We start from the raw sequence: 25,582 nt of genomic DNA on the forward strand, positions 1-25,582 counted from the left end.
TTGCGGTGCCGAACATGAAGGAAACAACCGTGCCTGCCCTAAGAGAGAAGAATTCATCAATATTCGCAAACAAGCGTCCACAAAAAACCATCACAGGCGTGCGAGACGATAGCCTCCCTCGATGACAATCGAGAATTATCCTCCTCTCCGACACAATGTACCAAATCTGATGCCACTCCCTCTGAATCATGGACAGGATATTCCTCAACGATCCACATCCGTTCAATCACGACTCGCAGCCGCTGTCCAGCCAGTGCAGTTAAATCCAACTTCATCCTGGGGTTCCCCAAGTACCAACGCCACCTCAGTCCTTCCGTCGAATGATGACTCCCTATTTACACCTGACCAAATGATGGTGTTCGTCCGGGATATGTACAGAGAGCTGCGCATTTGCCGTTCCAAGGAAGATCAAATTGATGCTGCAACTAGAGTGCTGCTAAATTTCATGAACAAATATGGACCCTGAAGACACTCTCAAGATCCTAAATTGGAATGCTTGTTCTGTAAGGAACAAAAATATTGAACTTACTGATTTCCTTAATGAGAAGAAAATTGACATTGCCATCATCACGGAGACGCATCTCAAGCCAGACCTGAATATTTACATCCCCGATTTTCGCCTCGTACGACTTGATCGGATCCATTCTGGAGGTGGTGGAGTGGCTATCGCCCTGCGAGGCAATATTGGATGTCGCCTGCTACCAAGCTTTCAGCTCAAGATGATCGAGGCCATCGGTGTCGAAGTGGATTCTACCGCCGGCCCAATCACCATCATAGCAGCCTACTGCTCCAAACATTCCACTCTTAGCGACGGGTCGGCTGAAGCTTTTCATCAAGACATCATCAAACTGACTAGGCGACGAGGTCAGTACATCGTTGCTGGTGATCTCAACGCAAAGCACCAGGCCTGGGGCAACTTCCGGCGTAACGTCAACGGTTCCATTATCCAGCAAGGACTTGAGGAAGGTCTCTATACGATCCTGAGCCCAGATACACCCACCAGGTTAAATACTAGGTCTGGTGTTCACGCTATCATCGATATTTTCATTACCAACATGATGAACATCTCTGATCCTGTCGTTTATCAGGAGCTCAGTTCTGACCACTATCCTGTGGTGGTCGAAGTGGGTTCTTCTGTTAATAGAACCCAGTTTTACCGACGCAACTACCACCGTGTCGACTGGGCAAGGTTTCAACAGTGTGTCGACTCCTTCGTTAATTATGCTGCCATGCCGGAGACAATAGATGACATCGATCAGTGTCTGCAACGGATTGATAATGCGATAACCCGGTCTCGTGACCAATATGTACCAACACCTCAACTGGTGAGTAATTCTCTGAACCTAGACAGTACAACCAAAGAGCTTATCAGGCTCCGTAATACAATTAGAAGACAGTACCAGCGTACGGGCCACCCTCATTTGAAGACAAGTTGTAATCGTCTCAAAAAGATTATCCATGCCAGAATGATGGATCTCAGAAATAGAAGATTTTCAAATCATCTCCGCTCGCTTCCAGACTATGCAAAGCCTTTCTGGAAACTAGCAAAAATTTTAAAAAATAAGCCGAGACCCATCCCTCCACTTTCCTCTCCTAATCAGAATTCGAATTCTTTCCTACTCATTACTCCAGTTGAAAAGGCTAATGCCATAGGTCAGCACTCCGTGAACTCTCACAATCTTGGTCGCACCATGATCAGTCCACACGAGCCTGTAGTAGTAGAGGACATAGCTAGGATTGCAGAACAACCAATAGTATTATCAGAGGATTCAAAAATATCAGCTGATGAGGTGATAGCGGCCATAAAATCCACCAAAAACATGAAGGCTGCTGGAATCGATGGAGTGGTCAATCTGGAGTTGAAAAACTTGAGTGTTGACTTCTTTAATCACCTGACAACAGTCTTCAATAAGTGCTTGGAGCTTGGCTACTTCCCTTCTCAATGGAAGTCAGCTAAAGTTATTCCAATTCTCAAGCATGGCAAAGATCCCACCAATGCCAAAAGCTATCGCCCAATCAGTCTGTTATCCTCCATCTCGAAAATATTCGAAAAGATGATTGTCAGTCGTTTACTGGAGTTCTCAAACCAAAATGATGTCATCCTTCAGGAACAATTTGGATTCAGAAAAGGTCACTCATCTGTACATCAGCTTGCACGGGTAACTAACATCATTAGGCGGAACAGGAGCATTTCAAAAACATCCGCGATGGCATTGTTGGACGTCGAGAAGGCGTTCGACAATGTCTGGCATGATGGCCTTGTGTCCAAGCTTCATAGATACAACTTTCCGATCTTCCTTGTGAAGATCGTCAGTAGCTATTTAGCGGGCAGATCTTTCAGGGTCTTTCTGGGGACTTCTTATTCTGATACGTTCAGAGTAGATGCGGGGGTTCCTCAGAGTAGCGTTCTAGGACCTATCCTGTTTAACATCTTCACATCAGATGTTCCTCCCCTTCCAGGTGGTGGTATTCTGTCTTTATTCGCCGATGACACTGCCATCATCTATAAGGGTCGAGTGATCCGTGCTCTAACGAGAAGACTGCAGGAGGGCCTCGATGTTTTGTCCGGCTATTTCAGTAGCTGGAAAATTTGTATCAATGCGGCTAAGACACAGGCCATTCTGTTCCCACACTCTAGATCACATAAGCTTGTTCCGCCTAATGATGTGTATGTCAGCCTCAATAACACTCCTATTGAATGGTCGAGGGAAGTGGTTTACCTGGGTCTCACAATCGATGCCAATTTACTATTCCGTCCCCATGTGGACAAAATAATTAATAAATGTAATATCCTCAAGAAAGTTTTATATCCACTGATCAATAGGAGATCGTCATTGTCCATCAAAAACAAGCTTGCTATACACAAGCAAATAATACTTCCGTTGATAGAATACGCTTTGCCGGTTTGGGAGTCATGCGCAAAAATACATCATACTAAATTGCAAATTGTCCAGAATAAACTACTTAGGATGATACTTGACAGTCCTCCAAGAACTAGAAACACTGAGATCCATCGTCTGGCTGGTCTTCAAATGTTGGTTGAGAGAAAAATAATAATTCTGGCTAGGTTCAGAGAATCTTGCCAAAGATCTGATCATCGCATCATCAATGATCTGGCAACTTAGCTCAGTATAGTTTAGTTTAAGTTAGGATTAGTTAGGTAGGATATCAAATTTTCTTTTCATTAAATTAGCTCTATATCTCCTATTGAGAAGAGATGTATATATGGTTAGAATACCTTCCAAATGAAAAATCTATGTTGGTCATAGGAAAATAATTTATATATTAAAGCTGACGGGCCCTTCAGGCTTAACACTTAAACTGTAAATAATATGTAACCATAAACCAGTGTAAATAAAACATCATTTTTACTTTACTTACTACGATTATTGCTCAGTCGCCGAAAGTTCCGAGCTCAGAGAGTTCATTCCCCTCTAGTTTGCCTTCCAAATTGCCATCGTAAACCACACCTTCTCTCGGTTCAATCACACACAAAAAGCATACTTAAGCGATATTCTGGTGGTGAGACACATTCATTTTTCGTAAGGACATCGACAAGACAACATCGTTGCCTAACGTGCTGGAGGAGGTGGACGGCGAAGGATCGACACATACACGCACAGAACTCTTTCCGTTAGGATGCCATTCAGCATCGAGAAAGTTCCGGAAAGATCTAATCATTGCTGGAAAATAATCTGCCAGTTCCTTTGGGAATTTTCAAAATATATTCATGTGAAAGAGTTTAATTGAATGTTTTCTATCCATGTAACACTGTGACCAAATATGTTTCAATCAAGTGCTATTAACAGGTGGTTATCGAGTTGGCATTAACCACTGGTGGGCTTCCAGTATCGAGGAAAATGTGGAAATATCTAATCGTTACTTAAAAATAATCTGCCAGTTCCTTTGGGAATTTTCAAAATATATTCATGTGAAAGAGTTTAATTGAATGTTTTCTATCCATGTTACACTGTGACCAAATATGTTTCAATCAAGTGCTATTAACAGGTGGTTATCGAGTTGGCATTAACCACTGGTGGGCTTCCAGTATCGAGGAAAATGTGGAAATATCTAATCGTTACTGAAAATAATCTGCCAGTTCCTTTGGGAATTGTCAAAATTTATTCATGTGAAAGAGTTTAATTGAATGTTTTCTATCCATGTAACACTGTGACCAAATACATTTGGTTTTGTGGTTTTTCAATCAATCGCAATTAACAGGATAGCTTCAGAAGATTATTCTTCCCCATCAGTAGGATATTTCCGTATCCAATATTGTATGCGCCCGCAATCGATTATTGCTCAGTCGCTGAAAGTTCCGAGCTCAGAGAGTTCCTTCCCCTCTAGTTTGCCTTCCAAATTGCCATCGTAAACCACGCCTTCTCTCGAGTCAATCACACACAAAAAGCATACTTAAGCGATATTCTGGTGGTGAGACACATTCATTTTTCGTGAGGTCATCGACAAGACAACATCGTTGCCTAACGTGCTGGAGGAGGTGGACGGCGAAGGATCGACACATACATGCGCAGAACTCTTTCCGTTAGGATGTCATTCAGCATCGAGAAAGTTCCGGAAAGATCTAATCATTGCTGGAAAATAATCTGCCAGTTCCTTTGGGAATATTCAAAATATATTCATGTGAAAGAGTTTAATTGAATGTTTTCTATCCATGTTACACTGTGACCAAATATGTTTCAACCAAGTGCTATTAACAGGTGGTTATCGAGTTGGCATTAACCACTGGTGGGCTTCCAGTATCGAGGAAAATGTGGAAATATCTAATTGTTACTGAAAATAATCTGCCAGTTCCTCTGGGAATTTTCAAAATATATTCATGTGAAAGAGTTTAACTGAATGTTTTCTATCCATGTAACACTGTGACCAAATATGTTTCAATCAAGTGCTATTAACAGGTAGTTATCGAGTTGGCATTAACCACTGGTGGGCTTCCAGTATCGAGGAAAATGTGGAAATAACTAATCATTACTGAAAAAAGACGGGTGGGTAATGTCGGGGACATAACCGGAGTGACGTAGGACTATACAAAGGGGACAGCTTTTGTTAAATATATATTTTAAATATATTGTTTTATTTTCTTCTCCTACGTGAATACCTACCTATCTACCTGAAAAATGGATTAGTTTACTGTTTACTCTTTATGAATATGTTGATGGTTCTGAAAAGAACCTTTGGTGTTGTGTTTTTGTTATCACTCGATATTCCCATCTTGTTCGGTTAAACCTTCCTGTTTAGCTATTGCGTTTGCCACTCGCCACAGCTTTCACAGTTGGAAAATTTCTTCCCATCCAGCTTTGTGACATATTGTACAGTAAATTACATTCAATGCGACGTGCCGAAGCGCCACTCAGTGTCGCATTGGAGGCGATTTTAACCTGTAATTGAACATTTGCGATGACAGTGGTACAGTGTCGACTTTCAATGTGGGGTCATAATTTGGATCTCTATGTTTACAAAAATGTCCAACTAAATAAGTCGCATTACATGTCCGTCCAATTAGCTAAATGTCGAACTAATTGTAAATTACTGTACTTTCAATCTGGAAACAATTTAAGAATTGGTGAAAATTGAATAATCAGGAAATTCCCCAACTATCAATTAGCTCAGAACAACTGCCAAATTCACATACTCATCATATCCTGGCAAACAAATTATGAAAAAATCAATTTGTGTTTTATTATTATTTTGGATATTGTTTTAGAAAGCATTGAACTGTATTTCCTAAACTCTTTTTTGGAAGGTTTAATGGCCCTGAAAAGCGCCTTGTTTTATGGAATGGTTCCAATTTAGAAAACTTAGTACTCGTGGTTTTGAAAAAAACCATTTCGAACGCCCTCTTTACCGCCTTGTTCTGGATTTGCCACCAAAGCAGTTTGTACGAAGAACAAACGTTTTTCTTCTGCTACCTGCTGCCGAATTGCGATTGCGTTTGCGTCCGCCTGTTGTTGTCTTGATGCCCACCGAACCAAAGCGCAAGCAGTTTTGCCAGCCAACTCGATCACTTCGGCAGCCGGCGAAGAACTCTATAACGGCGGCTAGGTGGACTGGTGCACTGGTAATAACGCGCTCGGCCTAGCTACCCTTGCGGAGCAATTGGCGAATACACCTACGGGAAACTGCAGTCCAAAATGGTTCGAGCGGAATTTTGCCTCTCCCTTCACTTTTCCTCCTTTACCATGTCCAGACATGGCTGCTTGGGTTGGTTTGTTGATGTGTTGTGATGCGAACCGATGTGGTGTACGGTTTGAATGAGAATGATCGTTTCGGCAGCGGAGCGGGGATTTTTAAGCTGACTGGTTGGCTCGAGAATTACGCATGTGTGAGACTGCGACCAATGTTTCGTTCATTTTTTTTCTTTTTCCTTTCCAATCGTGCTTCATTGTATTTCGCTGCTGCTCTGGTTGCCCGTTTTGGTCGGTACGATTTGAGGAGCACAAAATGGACCAATCAAAAATGGGCACATAATGCATTTGGACAATGCTTGATATTTCACAATTATTCAATTATTTATCTCAAGAAAAATGAAATGTTATTCGTTATGATAGATGCGTAGATATATTTCCTATCAATTGATGCAAAAACCTTTGCGATCTATTGAGAAATGCTCGAGTTATAAGCGTTCCAAATCTTGCATTTTTTCCTACTTGTTCAGTGCCTAGATTTTCATTTCACCCCCTATATCTTCCGGTTAGACGTAGTCCTACGTCAATAATCTGCCAGTTCCTCTGGGAATTTTCAAAATATATTCATGTGAAAGAGTTTAATTGAATGTTTTCTATCCATGTTACACTGTGACCAAATATGTTTCAATCAAGTGCTATTAACAGGTGGTTATCGAGTTGGCATTAACCACTGGTGGGCTTCCAGTATCGAGGAAAATGTGGAAATATATAATCGTTACTGAAAATAATCTGCCAGTTCCTTTGGGAATTTTCAAAATATATTCATGTGAAAGAGTTTAATTGAATGTTTTCTATCCATGTAACACTGTGACCAAATACATTTGGTTTTGTGGTTTTTCAATCAATCGCAATTAACAGGATAGCTTCAGAAGATTATTCTTCCCCATCAGTAGGATATTTCCGTATCCAATATTGTATGCGCCCGCAATCGATTATTGCTCAGTCGCCGAAAGTTCCGAGCTCAGAGAGTTCATTCCCCTCTAGTTTGCCTTCCAAATTGCCATTGTAAACCACACCTTCTCTCGATTCAATCACACACAAAAAGCATACTTAAGCGATATTCTGATGGTGAGACACATTTATCATTCGTTGATCTTCTCTCGTGCTGATCGGTCGCATTTTGGAGAGCTCGTAATTTTTACAAACTTATTACCGTTAGTTCGTACTTCGTCGTGTTCTTTTTCGTACGTTGCTTCCGGCAAGTGCATTTACCCACGATATGGGGAAACCACGCTCTAGTAAAGAGCAACCAAATGCTGCGAAGCGGACCCGTTCTCAAGCGGAATTGGGCGATGAGCCGGCTGAAGGAGTGCAAAAATTGCTTTCAAACAACAAGTTTGCAGCGCTTCCAGTGGAAGATAGCGGTAGTACTACGAAAAAGGAGAAAATGCCTCCATTTTACACTAAAGGCTTCCCGGATAAATTCCGAGAAGAAATGAAGCTGCTCATTTCCAAGGGTCTGCAAGCGAAGTATAGTATGTGCACCGACGGTTATAAAATTATGGTACCGGGAGTGAAACATTACAATGCCGTTCAGGAATACCTCAAGAGGAAAAAAGTGGAGTATTTCACTCACGATATTGCGGCAAACAAGCCGTTTAAAATTGTGCTAAGGGGATTACCGGACATGGAAATAAAAGAAGTGCAGGACGGCTTAGTTGAGTGTAATTTAAAGGTGTTGGCCGTACATAAAAACAACCGTCGCAACAAAAATATTACCTACCGGGACCAACTGTACCTCATTCATCTAGAGCGTGGCTCAATCAACTTGGCTGGGCTGAACGAAATAAAAGATATTGACCACACAATCGTCAAATGGGAGCGTTACAAACCCATCCATCGTGATGTCACTCAGTGCACAAATTGTCTCAATTTTGGACATGGTGCCAAAAATTGTTTTGTTCAAAGCCGATGCAATTCTTGCGGAGGCAATCATCATACGAATGAATGCATAAAGGAGGATGCAACCACTAAGTGCGTACATTGCGGAGAAGATAACCCGTCAACCAGTCGCCAATGCCTAAAGCGAGCAGAGTTCATTGAGAAGCGGAAGAAAGCGTCTGCTAATAATAATCGCAACATGAGAAATTCGCAGAACCACCGAATGGATGTACCACCACATTCCCATTCACGGAGAAATATTCCAGTATTGACGCCTCTTCCGCTTCCCACAGCGAGCAGAAGCAGCATGATCACACCATCAAACCGTGAGGATAACATGTCGGCCCAGTCAACATCGCGAACGATTGGAAGCCCCCCTGGAGTGCTAAGCTTTGCCCAGGTAGTAGCAGGCAAAAACCAAACAACAAAGACAGAGTCCGATGATCTGTACACCCCGGAACAAATGAGTGCCCTCCTCGCCGAGTTCACACGACTTTTACGTGCCTGTAAAACAAAACAGGACCAAGTCACAATGATGATGGACTTTGCTTACAAATATGGACAGCCATCACCTTAGGATCATCACCTGGAATGCCTGCTCCCTTGCAGCAAAACAGTTGGAGCTTGCAGAGTTTCTTCGAAACAATAAAATTGATATCGCAGCCATCACTGAGACTTCAACCTTCCTAATTATTCCGTTATTCGGCTGGATCGCACTAGTTCACGTGGGGCGGTGTCGCTATAGCAGTGAGGCGAGGCTTAAGGTTCCTCACAATGAAGAGTTTCAACCTCAAAATTATTGAGGCCATCGGCATCGAAATAACAACAACAACTGGGCCAATCAACATAATTTCAGCGTACTGTCCCCGCCAAGTGAATGAAAGAGATGGCTCTAGTCTGCAGTTTAGAAGAGATTTCATCGCGCTTACCCGGAACAGAGGAAAATTCGTCTTGGCTGGTGATTTGAACGCCAAACATGAAGCTTGGGGGAACCTCCGGCGAAATATAAACGGTAGAATCATATTCAACGATCTTCCTTGTGGGCACTACAACATCCTGAGCCCCGAAGAAGCAACGTACGTTTCCCCCGCCGGAGCTCCATCCATCCTTGACATCTTCATCACCAACATGATGAACATTCAGCAGCCGATGGTGGTGCACGACCTGAGCAGCGACCATTATCCGGTGGTGCTAATTCTAGGTGAACAGGTGATTCCTAGGAGTCTGCAGCGTAGGAACTACCATCGTGCCAACTGGTCAGGCTTTCAGCGAACGGTTCAACCATCCTTTGCAGTGCCCAGAAGACATAAACAATTCGCTGGGTATTGTGGAAGAGGCATTACGCAAAGCACGAGAGTAGCACATCCCACTTGTTCCGAGTGTAAGTAGTCTTCTCGAAATTGACGATATTACTAAATATCTTATAAGACTAAGGAATATTTTCCGGAGGCAGTTCCAGCGAACTTACCTCCAGGAAAAGAAGCTGATGGCGAATCAGCTTTCCAGAGTGATCCAGGCCAGAATCTTGGACCTCAAAAATAAATTTTTTTCACAAAAATTGAGTCAACTCCCATCCTATTCCCGTCCCTTCTGGAAATTATCCAAAATACTCAAGACCAAACCCAAACCAATCCCACCCTTAATTCCCAGTTCTCCTGGTCCTGATCTCCTTATTACCCCCGCAGAGAAAGCTAATGCACTGGGCCATCATTTCTGTACCTCACATAGTCTAGGGCATACCATGCTTAGTCCCCGAGAAGCTGATGTCGCGGAAGCCGTGGCTGAAGTAGATCGGGCTCAAATAACTTTGGATGACGAGCAGAGAGTAACTGCTGAGGAGGTTGAAGCTAAAATAAAAATTTCAAAAAATATGAAGGCCCCCAGCTTCGATAACATCTTCAACCTGGAGCTAAAGCATGTTAGCTCCAGGTTGTATCAACATATCGCATCAATTTTTAATCGATGCTTACAACTTGGCTACTTCCCCTCGCTGTGGAAGTCAGCTAAAGTTGTACCTATCCTGAAGCCGGGGAAAATACCAACATCAGCTGAGAGCTATCGCCCAATCAGCTTACTATCTGCTCTCTCCAAGGTTTTTGAAAAACTGATTAGCTCCAGGCTCACGGTTTTCGCCATCCGAAACAATATTTTCCCTGACGAGCAATTCGGATTCAGGAATGGTAGATCGACAATCCATCAGCTGGTTAGGGTAACAAACACCATTAGGCGGAACAAATCAGTCGCCAAAACAACAGCAATGGCATTGTTGGATGTCGAAAAGGCATTCGACAATGTCTGGCATGATGGTCTGGTTTTTAAGCTGCATCAGCGACATTTTCCAGTGTTCCTGATTAAACTAATCAGGAACTACCTTTCAGATAGAACATTCAGGGTCTCGCTGAATAATATTTGTTCAGATGAATTGAATATCATTGCAGGGGTGCCCCAAGGCAGCATCCTGGGTCCTTTGCTATTTAATATATATACGTCAGATATTCCTCCCTTACCAGGCGATGGCCAGTTGTCACTGTTCGCAGATGATACGGCCATTGTCTATAAGGGACGAATAACACGTGCTCTGACAGCAAAACTTCAGCGGGGCCTTGATGTCCTGTCTGAGTATTATAACACCTGGAAGATTCGCGTGAATGCGGCTAAAACCCAGACCATTATATTTCCATATTGTAAATCCCCACGACTTGTTCCGCCTGATGACCTCAGGATCAGCTTGGGAAACAATGCCTTGGATTGGTCAAACGAGGTAACTTATCTTGGTGTCACCTTAGACAGCAAGCTGTTATTCAGACAACATATTGATAAAATCGTGACTAAGTGTGGTATAATGATAAGATCATTATACCCACTCATAAATAGAAAGTCCACTCTGTGTCTGAGTAACAAACTTGCTGTCTACAAACAAATCATTTATCCGGTGATTGAGTATGGTATGCCGATCTGGAGCAGCTGCGCCCAGTCGCATCAGCTTAAGCTCCAGCGAATCCAAAACAAACTCCTTAGAATGATACTCAACCTTCCTCCCTGGACAAGAACATCAGAAGTCCATGATCTGGCTGGGATTGAAACACTGGAAAGTAGATTCGCCACCAAATTAAATAAGTTTCGAGAAGACTGCTTGCACTCTGAACATACTATTATCAACAACCTTTATAGGTAATGAGACTAGGTTAAGTAGGATATTAAATTTTATGTAGGTTATCAAATTTATATTTAAAATCAACAAAACTACTCAGTAGTGTAATGAAAACAAAAAAATATGCGATGTGCTTAACTTACAACTAATTTCCAATCTAACAGTACCAGAGTTGAAAAGCAAACAAGCTAAATCACTTACAATGTAAAAAGAAAATATATATATATAGATAGTTCTAAATGTTTATAAATAAAATGAATTTAATGCAAAAAAAAAATGCAAATGTGAGACACATTCATTTTTCGTGAGGACATCGACAAGACAACATCGTTGCCTAACGTGCTGGAGGAGGTGGACGGCGAAGGAGAACACATACACGCGCAGAACTCTTTTCGTTAGGATGCCATTCAGCATCGAGAAAGTTCCGGAAAGATCTAATCATTGCTGGAAAATAATCTGCCAGTTCCTTTGGGAATTTTCAAAATATATTCATGTGAAAGAGTTTAATTGAATGTTTTCTATCCATGTAACACTGTGACCAAAAATATGTTTCAATCAAGTGCTATTAACAGGTGGTTATCGAGTTGGTATTAACCACTGGTGGGCTTCCAGTATCGAGGAAAATGTGGAAATAACTAATCGTTACTGAAAATAATCTGCCAGTTCCTCTGGGAATTTTCAAAATATATTCATGTGAAAGAGTTTAATTGAATGTTTTCTATCCATGTAACACTGTGACCAAATATGTTTCAATCAAGTGCTATTAACAGGTGGTTATCGAGTTGGCATTAACCACTGGTGGGTTTCCAGTATCGAGGAAAATGTGGAAATATCTAATCGTTACTGAAAATAATCTGCCAGTTCCTTTGGGAATTTTCAAAATATATTCATGTGAAAGAATTTAATTGAATGTTTTCTATCCATGTAACACTGTGACCAAATATGTTTCAATCAAGTGCTATTAACAGGTGGTTATCGAGTTGGCATTAACCACTGGTGGGCTTCCAGTATCGAGGAAAATGTGGAAATAACTAATCGTTACTGAAAATAATCTGCCAGTTCCTCTGGGAATTTTCAAAATATATTCATGTGAAAGAGTTTAATTGAATGTTTTCTATCCATGTAACACTGTGACCAAATATGTTTCAATCAAGTGCTATTAACAGGTGGTTATCGAGTTGGCATTAACCACTGGTGGGCTTCCAGTATCGAGGAAAATGTGGAAATATCTAATCGTTACTGAAAATAATCTGCCAGTTCCTTTGGGAATTTTCAAAATATATTCATGTGAAAGAGTTTAATTGAATGTTTTCTATCCATGTTACACTGTGACCAAATATGTTTCAATCAAGTGCTATTAACAGGTGGTTATCGAGTTGGCATTAACCAATGGTGGGCTTCCAGTATCGAGGAAAATGTGGAAATATCTAATCGTTACTGAAAATAATCTGCCAGTTCCTTTGGGAATTTTCAAAATATATTCATGTGAAAGAGTTTAATTTAATGTTTTCTATCCATGTAACACTGTGACCAAATACATTTGGTTTTGTGGTTGTTCAATCAATCGCAATCAACAGGATAGCTTCTGAAGATTATTCTTCCCCATCAGTAGGATATTTCCGTATCCAATATTGGATGCATAAAACCTTGTGCCTCCAACGTAACGCTCTCGTTTTCGAAGTTCTCCAAATATTCATTCATTCAGAATGAATTCAGATTCAACTTCATACAAATGATCTCTATATCAACGAGAGTCCTACGTCACCCTTGCGGTTATACCATAGATATAACCCACTTCCTGTTTTTTAGAAGAACGAATTTAATCATATCGCTTCCGGGTGAAGAGTTGTTCGATGAAAGAAGAGCCATAGAAAATTCCAGCATTGAGAATGGTCTGTCCAGAGGTCCACCGCTTGGAGACGTTTCTCGAAGAATATGTTGGGCTGGAACTGAGTCTGGACAGACCTTTTTAGCGAAATTGAATATCCATTGGTTGGAGTATTCTTCACTCTCGTTGGTAGATGAGCGGTTACGCATGTTGCGAGCTACCCTCCACAAGGTGCGTATTGAGGTTTCACGAGAAAGACCTTCGATGAAATTGCGCCAGTAACCGCGTTTTTTTGCTTTAACTAATTGTTTCAGCTGTATTTCAAGCTTTGAATATTCCTCGAAGTGTGTGGATGTTCCATGTCTGCGAAAAGCTTTGATAGCATCAGATTTTTTCAAATACAATTTTGTGCATTCATCGTCCCAGCCAGGAGTGGCTGGTTTTCTTTTAAATGAAGCACTTGGAACTTTTCTTTTTTGTGCTTCCAGTGAGCTTTTATACAATAAATCGACGAAGAATCGATATTCTTCCAATGGTGGAAGTATATCTATTGATTCGACACCGATTGTTACCGCCGTTGCAAATTTTTGCCAGTCGATGTTCCTTGTTAGATCAAATGGAACTCGAGATGGTTCAGTGGATTGCGGGCTACACTTGATTGATATGATCATTGATGACCTTCCACTGACAATCTAATGATAGCGAGTTTGAGCACAAAGATAGATCGAGTCGGCTTTCTCGAGCCGGAGGTTTTGCAATTCGTGTCACTTCACCAGTGTTCAAGATAGTCAAGTTGAAATCGTCACATAAATCGTAAAAAATAGCCGCCCTAGCGTCATCATAAAGATCGCCCCACCCAGTACCATGGGAGTTCATGTCACCCAAAATTAGAACTGGGGTTGAGAGAATCGAAATTAGATTCCAAAGTTGACTACGGCTAATGGAAGTATTCGGGGGAACGTATACTGAAGCTATGCAGAGTTCTTTATTCTTTGCAGTTATTTGACAAGCGACGATTTCGACGTCTGATAGAGCTGGGAGAGGAATTTTATAGAAAGAGTAGCACTTTTTGATCCCTAAAAGTACTCCTCCATAGGAATCATCTCTATCCAGGCGAATAATATTAAAATCGTGGAAGTTGAGTTCTGTGTCAGAAGAAAGCCATGTTTCGGAAAGAGCGAATATATCACGATCATAATTTTGAAGTAAAAATTTGAACGAGTCTAGTTTAGGAACTAGACTACGGCAGTTCCATTGTAGCACATTGATCATATCTTCTACTACGTTAGATGAATTATCCATCGAAAGATATGATTGATGCAAGGAGGGGCCATGAAGCAGTCAATTGCTTAAGGTAAGACTTTAAAGATGGAAGCAAGGCAGAAATAAGGCTTCTGAGGGGGTCTTGAATTTTGAACGTGTTTAGTATGAAGTCCACAATGTCCGAAAAAGCTATCAATCCTCGATTAGACGCGAATTTTCTACGAGAAGATCGAGGAGCAGCGTTTTTATTTCTCTCTTCTCTGGGTAATGACGTAAAATCCTTGCTGCAACCAGGAACTGGCTGAGAAGGAGCCTTCGGATTCGTTTTTTTGCTACTATTACCCTTGGAATTAGACAATCTTCCGAGGGTCATTTTAGCTTTCTTACGGTGCACCATTGGTGAAGAGAGCTTTCTTTTTGATGATTCATCCTTTATTGAAGATTCTGGTGCAGCCGAAGTATGACCCTCATCAGAATCAGAATCCGATTCTTGAGATGACAAAACCGAAAATTGGTTTTCATTTTGAGCGGCTGATGCGGTCTTTAGCATTTCAGCATAAGTCCGCTTGGAGCGTCCAGCGATAGAACGCTTCACTTTATCGGAGTGCTGTTTGTACCTTGGGCACTCTTGTAGAGGGTGAGGATTCTCGCCACAGTGAATACATTTTTCCACTGTTTGAGTGCAAGAAACCTCACTATGTTTATCGCCACATTTGCCGCAACGAAATTTGTTGCCGCAGTGGCTAACCGAGTGTCCCAACTTTTTACATTTGGTACAATTATAAACCCGCGGTACAAACAGGCGCACTGGGAAAAAAACATTTTCTACTTTCACATAATTTGGGAGAACAGAACCTGCGAAAGTAACTCGAAAAGAGTGCGAGGGCTTATAAACTTTTTTATTTTCTTCCAAAGATGCTGAATGCAGATTTCTAACATCCAGGATCTTTACAAGATCTCCAATCATCGAGTTTTTGAAGGAACCCGACGCTTAAACTAAAAACTAGCTCAAATCAAAAATCTTCTTGAAAAAAAAACAATAATTTCGTAAAAAAAAAATTTTAATAAATAAAAACTCAATAAAAAAATTTAGTCTGATGAGTTCGAACAACTTGAACAACCCTATTCAGGGAGCTATACAACGCTGCACGCTACGGTATAAGCACAATAGCGAGACGGCAAAAACTATTCTATTGTACTTCTCTGTTTGATGTTTGGTGAAGATACAAATGTGACGCTCAATGGAACCAATTCACAGAACACCGGTCCAGCGTCGCTGGAGAGGTGCTGCTTCCTCGCTGTTCCGGATGCGTTGGCACTTAACTTGTCACCAATGGGCGAAAGAAAAAAAACAACAACCAAAAATCACTTTGGCGGAGGGGAAAAAAAAACTTTCCAGCTTCGATATTGTAGCGGAGGACGGACAATGTGTGTCCGTCTCTTGCAAATAATCGACGAGGAATGATCGTCAGCCGGCTTGTGAGAATTCGTTACAAATCTGTGCACGTATGCCATTGTGCGTTGGAGCCTACTCCACGAAGAGAATCGCTTTACATCTATGATCATACCCGATGCGTGTATCTCTTGATGTGTATAGCACGAACGTAGCTCTTCTTCCCCTGAATCGTCTGGTATTGAATGAGGCCATTGGCTCTCTGGAAACCGGAGAAATTTCGGACCACTCTCACTCTCACTACTCTCAGTGGAGTACTCTCACTGTTGAAGTAAGGCCCAACTCCCCATTTCGTTGTTTCGTCTGCTGGGTTCAGTTCAGATCGGAGCCAACGCCATTCTTCTCGTTTCGTGGTTTCCAGAATCTCTGCAACCCGATGGGCTACGAACGGTCGATATATATGAGGATCCTTGTTGATCTAAGTGTGAGCTGTTTGCGAGTCTGTCCAGAAATACCGTTTGGAGATAGAGAAAGTGTGACCATCCACCACCAGCTTCATCATGCGCGAGCCCAGGACACAGGCCTGAAGTTCTAGTCTAGGAATACTCATATGTTTAAGTGGGGCTACCTTCGCCTTGGCAGCAACCAACGATACCTCAACCTCTCCTTGAGCGTTAATTATATGGAAGTAGCATGCGCAGGAATAGGCAGTTGGACTAGCATCAACAAAGACATGAAGCTGGACATTCTCAAAGCTGAAGCTATCTGGACGACGAAAGTAACAGCGGGGAATTAGAACTTTATTTATGTCATACAGTATTTTTACCCAATCCCGCCAGCGTTGAAAAATGTTATTATCCACTAACTCGTCCCACTTCATTCCAGCACGCCACACGTCTTGGATAAGAATTATACCGAATATAACATACGGTGTAAGAAGGCCCAACGGGTCGAAAAGAGTCATCACGCATTGTAGGATTTGACGCTTAGTAGGTATTGTGTCATTTTCGATTATTTTCCTGATGTTTTCTCGCATGGTCGTCTCGAAATGGATCACATCATCTTCACTGCTCCACAGCATACCCAGCACACGTTCGGGAGTACCAGCATTCTCTAAATTGAGATTTTTCTCAACCTTTTTCGCATTTTCTCTTAGGTGCTTCAGAACTGCCGGACTGTTGGAGCACCAGTTGCGGATCTCGAAACCTCCTCTTCTGTGTACTTCTCTAACGGCTGTTGCCACTCGTTTGGCTTCTTTTTCGTCGGGGAAGCTATCTAGATCCAAGTCATCCACGTAGTGGTTATACAGAATTCCTTCGACGGCTCTAGTGAATTCTTGTGCGAATCTCTGAGCGTTTGTGTTCTTCACAAACTGTGCAATCGCTGGTGAGCTGGTTGAGCCGAACGTAGCTACATCCATCACAAATATTTCGGGATCGTGGGAAGAGTCAGGGGACCATAGGAAACATTGTGAGTACCGGTCGAGCCAGCGGATAAAAATCTGGTGAAACATCTCCCTAATGTCACCGACTACTGCCACCTGGTGTTGCCGAAAATGGAAGATAACTGTTGGTAAAGACGCCAACTGATCGGGCCCTTTCAATAGCATGCCGTTCAACGAAACATCATCGACTTTCGCTGAGGCGTCCCATATAAGGCGAACTTTCGAAGGCTTTTTTGGGTTGACTACTGCACCTAAGGGCAGGAACCAAATTCTACGAGGATCGACAGCTGCTAATTCTCCGACTGATGCACGATGAGCATAACCTTTGTCGATGTATTCTTGTATCTGACGTTGAATATTTTCCTTCAAAGTCGGATCCTTTTCCATTCTACGCTGCAAACAGTGTAGCCTTTTGATGGCCATTGGATAGCTGTCTGGAAGTTCAAAATCATCGAATTTCCACAGGAGGCCTGACTCGAGTCGATCGCCCACTGAAACTGTGGTTTCCTGCAGTATCTTTAACGCCCGTTGATCTTCCTTAGACATACACTCGTTTCTTGGACGAGTCCCGACTTCCTCGATCGAAAAATACGTCTTGATCGTTTCATCCATAGATTCATCTCTATTGCATTCGCAGATATGCATATTGACAGAGGGAAATCTAGCGTTCCTTTGACCGCCATATACGCACCATCCAAGCCGAGTTTTCACGGCCACTGGATTACCTTCTTCTCCTTCCCGTGTCTTCAAAGGCAGTGTCAATTTGAGATTGTCAATTCCAATAAGCAAGCGAGGTACAGCGCCACGGTACCCTTCGATTGGAATTCCTTGAAGGTGTTGATAGTGCAGTTTCATGTCATTGATTGGTAGCGTTTGCACCGGTAGGTCTAGTGACTGGATTGTTCCGACATCATTTAACCAATAACGCTTCATCTTTCCGATATATATTTCGAATGTAACTCGCCTGGATTGCTTTTCCTCGCGGGTCACGTTGCTCGTCCATTTCAAGCATAGTGGCTTATCATAGCCATCGACTTCGAGATTGTCCGCCAAACTGCTCTCTATCATTGTAAGAGACGAGCCCTCATTTAAAAAGGCAAATGTATCTATGCTACCAGTACGACCGTAGAGGGTAACTGGTACGATGCGGAAAAGAAGTTTCGAAAGTTGATCTTGATGCACATGATGATCTTCTGTCTGACTCTTCCTCTGAGCTGCTTGTACTGAGGAGGGGGAGTGTAACAATGGGTGATGGCGATACTGACAACCATCGACACCACAACGAGTGGTGCTACGGCATGACCTTCGTCCGTGACCAAAGAAACACGTACGACAAATTGCTTTGCTTTGTATCGTTTTCCAACGTTCATTGATTGACATGGCCCAGAAAACCCTGCACTCCTTCGCTCGATGTCCGTATTTTCGACAAATCAAACATTCAATTCCCGCTGAATCAACGGGGCGCTTTTTAATTTCTATTTCTTCCAAGCATTCCTCATTATCAGCATGAACGAAACTCTGGTCTATTCGTCTTTGCTTTTCACGTCTGACTAATCGTTCGCTTGCATTGAACGATGACACGCTGTATGCATCTTCTACAATCCCTTCCATAAATATGCTGAATGTCTTTAAATTAACGGTAGGAGATTGATTTCGGTAACCTGCCCATTTCATTTTGTATTATGCGGGTAGTTTGGCCACCAGATCTTTCAGTAGTGTTGGATTGGCTAAGTGTTCTTGTAAGTTCGCTGCAACAATATGGTCACAAAATCCTTGCACCATTGTTCCGAAGTCGATCATGGTTTCGAGTTTGTCAGCCCTCGGAATCGGAGTGGAATTAACTTTTTCGACGAACTCTTCAATGAGTATTTCAGGGCGGCCAAATCGCATCTTTAATGACTCTATCACCTGAGGAACGGACGCTGGAAGGATTAATCGGCTGCGCATAATCATATTTTCACCGTTGCTATACCCGCAGACCTCCGTCGTATAATTATAGTTGCTGATGAACACGGGCCAGTCCGCGGGGTCGCCGGTGAAAACGGGTAAATCACGTGTAAGGACCTGTCTGGCGGCTAGTTGCTCTTGTGACGGCCCAAATCTTGTTTTAGCACCATCCTGAGACTGTATTTGTTCCGCTGCTACTCGATGGTGAAAATCACTCTGCTCCGAGCGCGCGTGGTTTCGCCCAGGTGTGAAAAAAATCTTCGGTGGGTCCACAAGGGGAACCGTATGAAAATTGTTACTCTCTTGTCCCGAGGGCACGTTACTCCGCAGCTGCTCGGGTACGAAAGGGACGTTTGGAATATTTTGTTTACCGATGTTGACTGAATCGATGCGTCAGTTCCCTCCTGCAAATATTCCGGGCTGCTCCTGAGCAGTTGACCAACGGTGGTTTAATAAAGAAAATGTGCCATCTGACTGCTCTTTAATGCGTGTACTATTCCGTGTCTCTTCGCAAATTTGAGCTGTGATCGGTTTCGATATCGTATTCTCCACTGGTGAAATTTCCCAATTCACACCGTTGATTTGGAATAAAGATTGCTTTGTGCTTCCAGAAATATTCCTGCTGACTTTAGGAACCGCTCCCTTATTCGCCGTAATGGGCGTGGGCTGATTTGGTTGTTTATATTGTGGCAATTCAACCTGAAGCTGAGTCAATTGAGCTTGCAGCGCCTGATTTTGCTGTTGTGACTCCTCATCTCGAAGCTTTAGTTTCTCACGCAACTTCTCGACCAGCGAAGGCTCTGTGAATTCAGGTGTCACTGATTGCCCGGTCTGATCGACCGGTTTCGGTAATGATTGTGTGGCTGGAAGATTATCGATGCTGGTAGTGGTTCCTCCCACTGCGCCTTCGTTTGCGTCTGTAGTTATTGGTTCCTCTGCGTATTTGAGCACCCACTGATTGGTACGAGTAGATGAGCTCACAACGCTGCGGCCGCTGCGAGCACTACGATTTTCGCTCTCTTCTCGCAGGATCATCAGCTGATGTTTTTCTTCCAGGTGTCTTTTCTGCAATTCGTGCTCTTTTAGCATTTGCTGCCTCTCCAACTTTTGTTGTTCTGCAAAGCGGGCCAAATATTGTTCGTGTCGTAACTTCTGACTAGGGGTCCCAGACCTGGCTGAAGTCACAGAAATACTCTCGAGTGTGTTTTGAACAGGAAGACATCGCGAACAGATCCAATCGCGATTTGCTGTGGAAGCTGTAACTCCAGCACACGAGAAGTGCCACCACTTGTCGCATTTGTCACAACAAACGTAATTATCGGCAGTATGAGGCCTACCACAAGCTACACAACCGGACATTTCCAACTCAGCTGTCTGTAGTCTGTAGAGTCATTTGTATTCATGATTGAATTCTTTGAAGAATGTTGTAGTGGACGGAAAAAAAATAGCTGATTTTGATAGCTTTATTAACGAAGCGCTTCAAAGCTGAAAGTTTAACATCTGTCAGAAACTAGGTGAATAAAGAATATGTTCTACATACAATTCAGTTTCCTTCCAGTTACTTAAAGTCCAACTAACAACGTAATATATCCAATAGATTTCGCTCTGCTAGTCCAATTCGCCTAAGCTGAAATCTATTGTACAATCCATTAAGTCTGCTACTGATATTGATTTGGATCTCTCAATACCTACTTCTTATATATCAATGGGTTATTTTAATATTCGCTGATTAATTCAGTATCTTCTAATCAATATAAATTTCTGTCGCATTCAATGGTTATTCTAAGCATCCGTAGTAAACACCGTCATCAAAAACAATAAGCCGAGATGTCAAACCGTTGTAGCTGTTGGCTGCCTTTGTTGTGCAGGGCTACTTAATTCGTCCGGGTTACCAGGGGTATTTTGCCCATTTCATTTTGTACGGCAACACAAATGAAAAACAAATTTCTGCATAACTCGAAAACTAATCAAGCAAATATAGCCAAATTTGGCATGTTAGGATTTTAGGGGGCGCGAAACGTTTCTATGGTTAATAGACACTCCTCCCCCTCTATAAAGGGGAGAAGAGGGAGGGGTCTGTGTCTGAAAATAATCTGATATTATAATGCTGAGTTTTGGTAGAAGTACTAGGAATTTTTTAGTAAAAGATAAATTCAACGGGGTCGATTAGAAGATCAACCATTAAACATTTCTGCGATTGGACTCATGAACTTGCGCTTAGTGAGAAAACGTGAATGTTTGAAGGTATTGATAACACAAAACAGCGGAAAGCCCGAAGAAGGGATGGTCCGTTTTTAGCCTTCTTTATTTTGTTATAATCATCTCTTCCCGTAGATCAATATAGTGGAGAGAAAAATCGGAAAATTTTCGGAAAACTCGGAAGGATTGTCGGAAAATTCGGAAAATTGAATTCCCACACGTTCGAAATTCACATCATAATAAGCGTTGTTAGTCCATTCGATGTTTGCGCTATCGTAATTGATCTTTGTTCGTAAGTGGAAATGGATTTTCAGGCGAAATAACGCATTTCCATATCTTAAATCTATAATAAAGTGACCAGATGGTCAAAGGTCTAATGCGGGATACAAAAAACAAAACGTTATGTGAATATGACCCATAGTTTAGCGAGTCTCATTTATTCGTGAAACACTGCAATTAAACCTGTGTCCTTGCACTTAAACCTGATCTGTATTATTTCTTTCTAAGTATCGTCTTTCGGTTGTGATTTTTCGGTGGTTTAGATTTTGTTTACGCCTGAAAATCACTCGCTCAGTTAGAGCATTAAAGCCTGGCAAACACGATTCAAATTCAACAATTTTCTTGAAATTGCCGAATGGAATGCACGAAAATTTCAATCTGTTTTTCATACAATTTAGTGTTAACGTATGCATTAAAAAGACGGGTGGGTAATGTCGGTGACATAACCGGAGTGACGTAGGACTATACAAAGGGGACAGCTTTTGCTAAATATATATTTAAAATATATTGTTTTATTTCCTTCTCCTACGTGAATACCGACCTATCTACCTGAAAAATGGATTAGTTTACTGTTTACTCTTTATGAACATGTTGGCGGTTCTGAAAAGAACCTTTTGTGTTGTGTTTTTGCTTTTTTTTACCAACTTTCTTAATTTTTTCTCACTATCTCATAGTTGATTCTTGATTTTTTCTGAAGGCTTTGTACTTATTAAATGTTCAACGCCAGGCATCTTTTGGCGTATGCACATATCGTACAATCAAAATGATGGCTGTGATAGGGAATGCATAGGTGGTCATCAGCTCATTCACTATCATATATTTCACTATTCAGCACATTACCGTACCTTAAACTGTGGTTTCGTAGACGAATGAATTGTAAGATTTGTATCTCCGCAAACAAAGTAAATATGAGGGTCGCTATTTATATTTCGGGAATAGGAACAAAAACAAATAGTTAAGCTGCGAATATATTTTTATTGTTTTTCAAAGTACTCGCCACGATGATCGATACACTTTTGCATGCGCTTAAACCAATTTTCAAAGCATTTATTCCAATCGACACGAGCCTTTTTTTTTAGCAATTGTCAAATTATGTGGGATCCAACGTGAACATAATTTTCGCACAACTAAGTGTTCATGTAAAATCGCATATATGCTGGTGGAACTAATGCTTAGGGATGCCTCAATCTCACAATAGGTTACATGACAATCTTGCTTAATCATTTCGTGCACAGCATCGATGTTTTCTGGCAGTACAGTCGATTTTGGACGACATTCACGAAACTCGTCGGACAGCGAACTACGACCACGATTGAATTCACTATACCAGCGATACACAGTGGTTTTTGATGGAGCTTCATCGCCAAAAGTCAAATTAAGTTGATTGACGCACTCTTGTTGTGATAATCCACGTCGAAAGTCGTAAAAAATCATCGCACAAAAATGTTCACGATTCAGTTCCATTTTTTTGCCGAGACCAAACTTTCAACTAAATATAAAATGAACAAATAGCGTCCGTATGACAAAATGTTCTGAGTACGTATATCGTCAAAAATGTCAAACTTTACGATGGAACCGTCAGATGGACTCACAAGACATCAGTGTTGCCAATTCCCGAAATATAAATAGTGACCCTCGTAGAAATGAAAAAGAACTGAGGTTTTGGAGACGAACTCTACGATCTGTCGAGAATTAAACGAGCTATAAGCGTTCTGAAAAACCAACAGTTAATTAACACAGGATTAAAGTCCTTTAAAATAAGAACAGAGCAGCAGGAAATACATTGCTCATCATGTTGCTACTTAGTTATGTTTCTATACAATGCAGATGTAACGTCAGTCAATTTTCAACATCAGTTATCAACCAAAGAAAGCAGTTGTTGCTACCGAGAAAATTCGTCAATGCCATCCTGCATACAATGTGTTGTAATTTGAAGCCACTTTTAATTCGGAAACCATGCATGGGTTTGTGAAAACTGAATGATCAATCAGTTTATATTATATGTCATATTATGTCACTTTAGAATGCTTTGGTATTGTGAAAACTTTTAATAAGTCTTCTTTGAAAGGTTTAATGGCCCTGAAAAGCGCCGTGTTTCACGGTGGCTGGTTTTGCCACCAAAGCAATCTGTATAAACAATTTTTTTTCCTTCTCCTACCTGCTGCCGTTTTGCGATTGCGTTTGCCACTCGCTGAAACTAGTTGTTGCCACCGAACCGAATGTGCTCTGTTCTGTAGACGGGTTTTCTTATTGTCGTGAGCAGCTTTGCAAGCCAACTCGAGCACTCCGGCGGCCGAAATTCTATAACCGCTATTAGGTATATTGTGATGTGAAACGATGCCATACAACCACACTGATTTACGTTTTGAAAAATAATGATATATTTTTCAGCGGATCCGCGCGTTTTGTACTTTAATCTAAAGAGTTTATTGTTCTGTTATCATTCGATATCCCCATCTTGTTCGGCTAAACCTTCCTGTTTAGCGATTGCGTTTACCACTTGCCACATATTTCACAGTTGGAAAATTTCTTCCCATCCAGCTTGTGACATGTTGTACAGTAAATTACATTTAATGCGACGTGCCGAAGCACCGCTCAGTGTCGCATTGGAGGCGATTTTAACCTGTAATTGAATTTTGCATTTGCGATGAAAGTGGTACAGTGTCGACTTTCAATGTGGGGTCATAATTTGGACCCTGCATAGAGTGCAGTGTTTACAAAAATGTCCAACTAAATATGTCGCATTACATGACCGTCCAATTAGCTAAATGTCGAATAAGTTTTCAATCTGGAAACAATTTAAGAATTGGTGAAAATTGAATAATCGGACATGTCCCCAACCATCAATAAGCTCAGAACAACTGCCAAATTCTCATACTCATCATATCCTGAAAAACAGGATTATGAAAAAATAAATTTGTGTTTTATTATTATTTTGGATATGGTTTAAGAAAGCATTGAACTTTATTTCGTAAACCCTTTTTTGAAAGGTTTATTGGCCCTGATAAACGCCGTGTTTTACGGAATGGTTCCAATTTAGAAAACTTAGTACTCGTGGTTTTGAAAAAACAGGAAGTGGGTTATATCTATGGTATAACCACAAGGGTGACGTAGGACTATCGTTGATTTGGAGATCATTTGTATGAAGTTGAATCTGAATTCATTCTGAATGAATGAATATTTGGAGAACTTCGAAAACGAGAGCGTTACGTTGGAGGCACAAGGTTTTATGCATCCAATATTGGATACGGAAATATCCTACTGATATATGGGGAAGAATAATCTTCAGAAGCTATCCTGTTGATTGCGATTGATTGAAAAATCACAAAACCTAATGTATTTGGTCACAGTGTTACATGGATAGAAAACATTCAAATAAACTCTTTCACATGAATGTATTTCTAAATTCCTAGAGGAACTGGCAGATTATTTTCCGGATCTTTCTCGATCCAAACGGAAAGAATTCCGTGCGTGTATGTGTGTGTGTGTAGCGGCTGCTTCGAGATCTTCCCGGGGAACCGTTTGTAGCATCACTCTCCTCCTGATGGATTCCCTTCTGGCCTAAGGTGCACAAACAGGCTCTTGGTGACACCGTTCATCCGCGCTTTCATGATAAATGAAGAGCTTCACCACAACAGCGACAACATGCTCCAATCGCTGTTCAATTAGAACTGAGTGGATTTCCGAGCGGCGCTCGCTTATATACCGATTAGTGATTTCAATAGCCTATTTTGAAAGCAAATTTAAGACTATTGAAACAAGTTTTTGGATCAGAAAGTAACAAGTATAGAACGCGTAGACATTTTATCTTTCGAATGAAGTGTTTATCATACCATTTCGTTCAGTTGTTTAGGAGCTATTAACACTCAAAATCTCGGTCTTTCACTTTTCCTCCTTTGCCATGTCCAGACATGGCTGCTTGTGTTAGTTTGATGATGTGATGTGATGCGAAACGATGTGGTGTACGGTTTGAATGAGAATTATCGTTACGGAA

The 25,582-nt window shown here is 41.5% G+C and overlaps 2 protein-coding genes across 2 annotated transcripts in view; one reads left to right on the forward strand and one right to left on the reverse strand.

Annotated features, from left to right (window-relative positions):
* The window catches only part of LOC129761241 (uncharacterized), a 138,316-nt gene that overhangs the window by 67,760 nt on the left and 44,974 nt on the right, over positions 1-25,582 (forward strand). The gene's annotated exons all lie outside the window — the stretch shown is intronic.
* Positions 16,198-18,231, reverse strand: LOC129761240 (uncharacterized). The gene has a single exon (XM_055758956.1). It carries the CDS (start codon positions 18,229-18,231, stop codon positions 16,198-16,200), a length of 2,034 nt encoding a protein of 677 aa, XP_055614931.1.

This window comes from Toxorhynchites rutilus, chromosome 1 (genome assembly GCF_029784135.1).
Source record: "Toxorhynchites rutilus septentrionalis strain SRP chromosome 1, ASM2978413v1, whole genome shotgun sequence".
Taxonomy (NCBI): Eukaryota; Metazoa; Arthropoda; class Insecta; order Diptera; family Culicidae; genus Toxorhynchites; species Toxorhynchites rutilus.

Excerpts from the sequence above, each read along its gene's own strand:
- LOC129761240 (XM_055758956.1), bottom strand. The coding sequence starts at position 18,231 with ATGATAGAGAGCAGTTTGGCGGACAATCTCGAAGTCGATGGCTATGAT.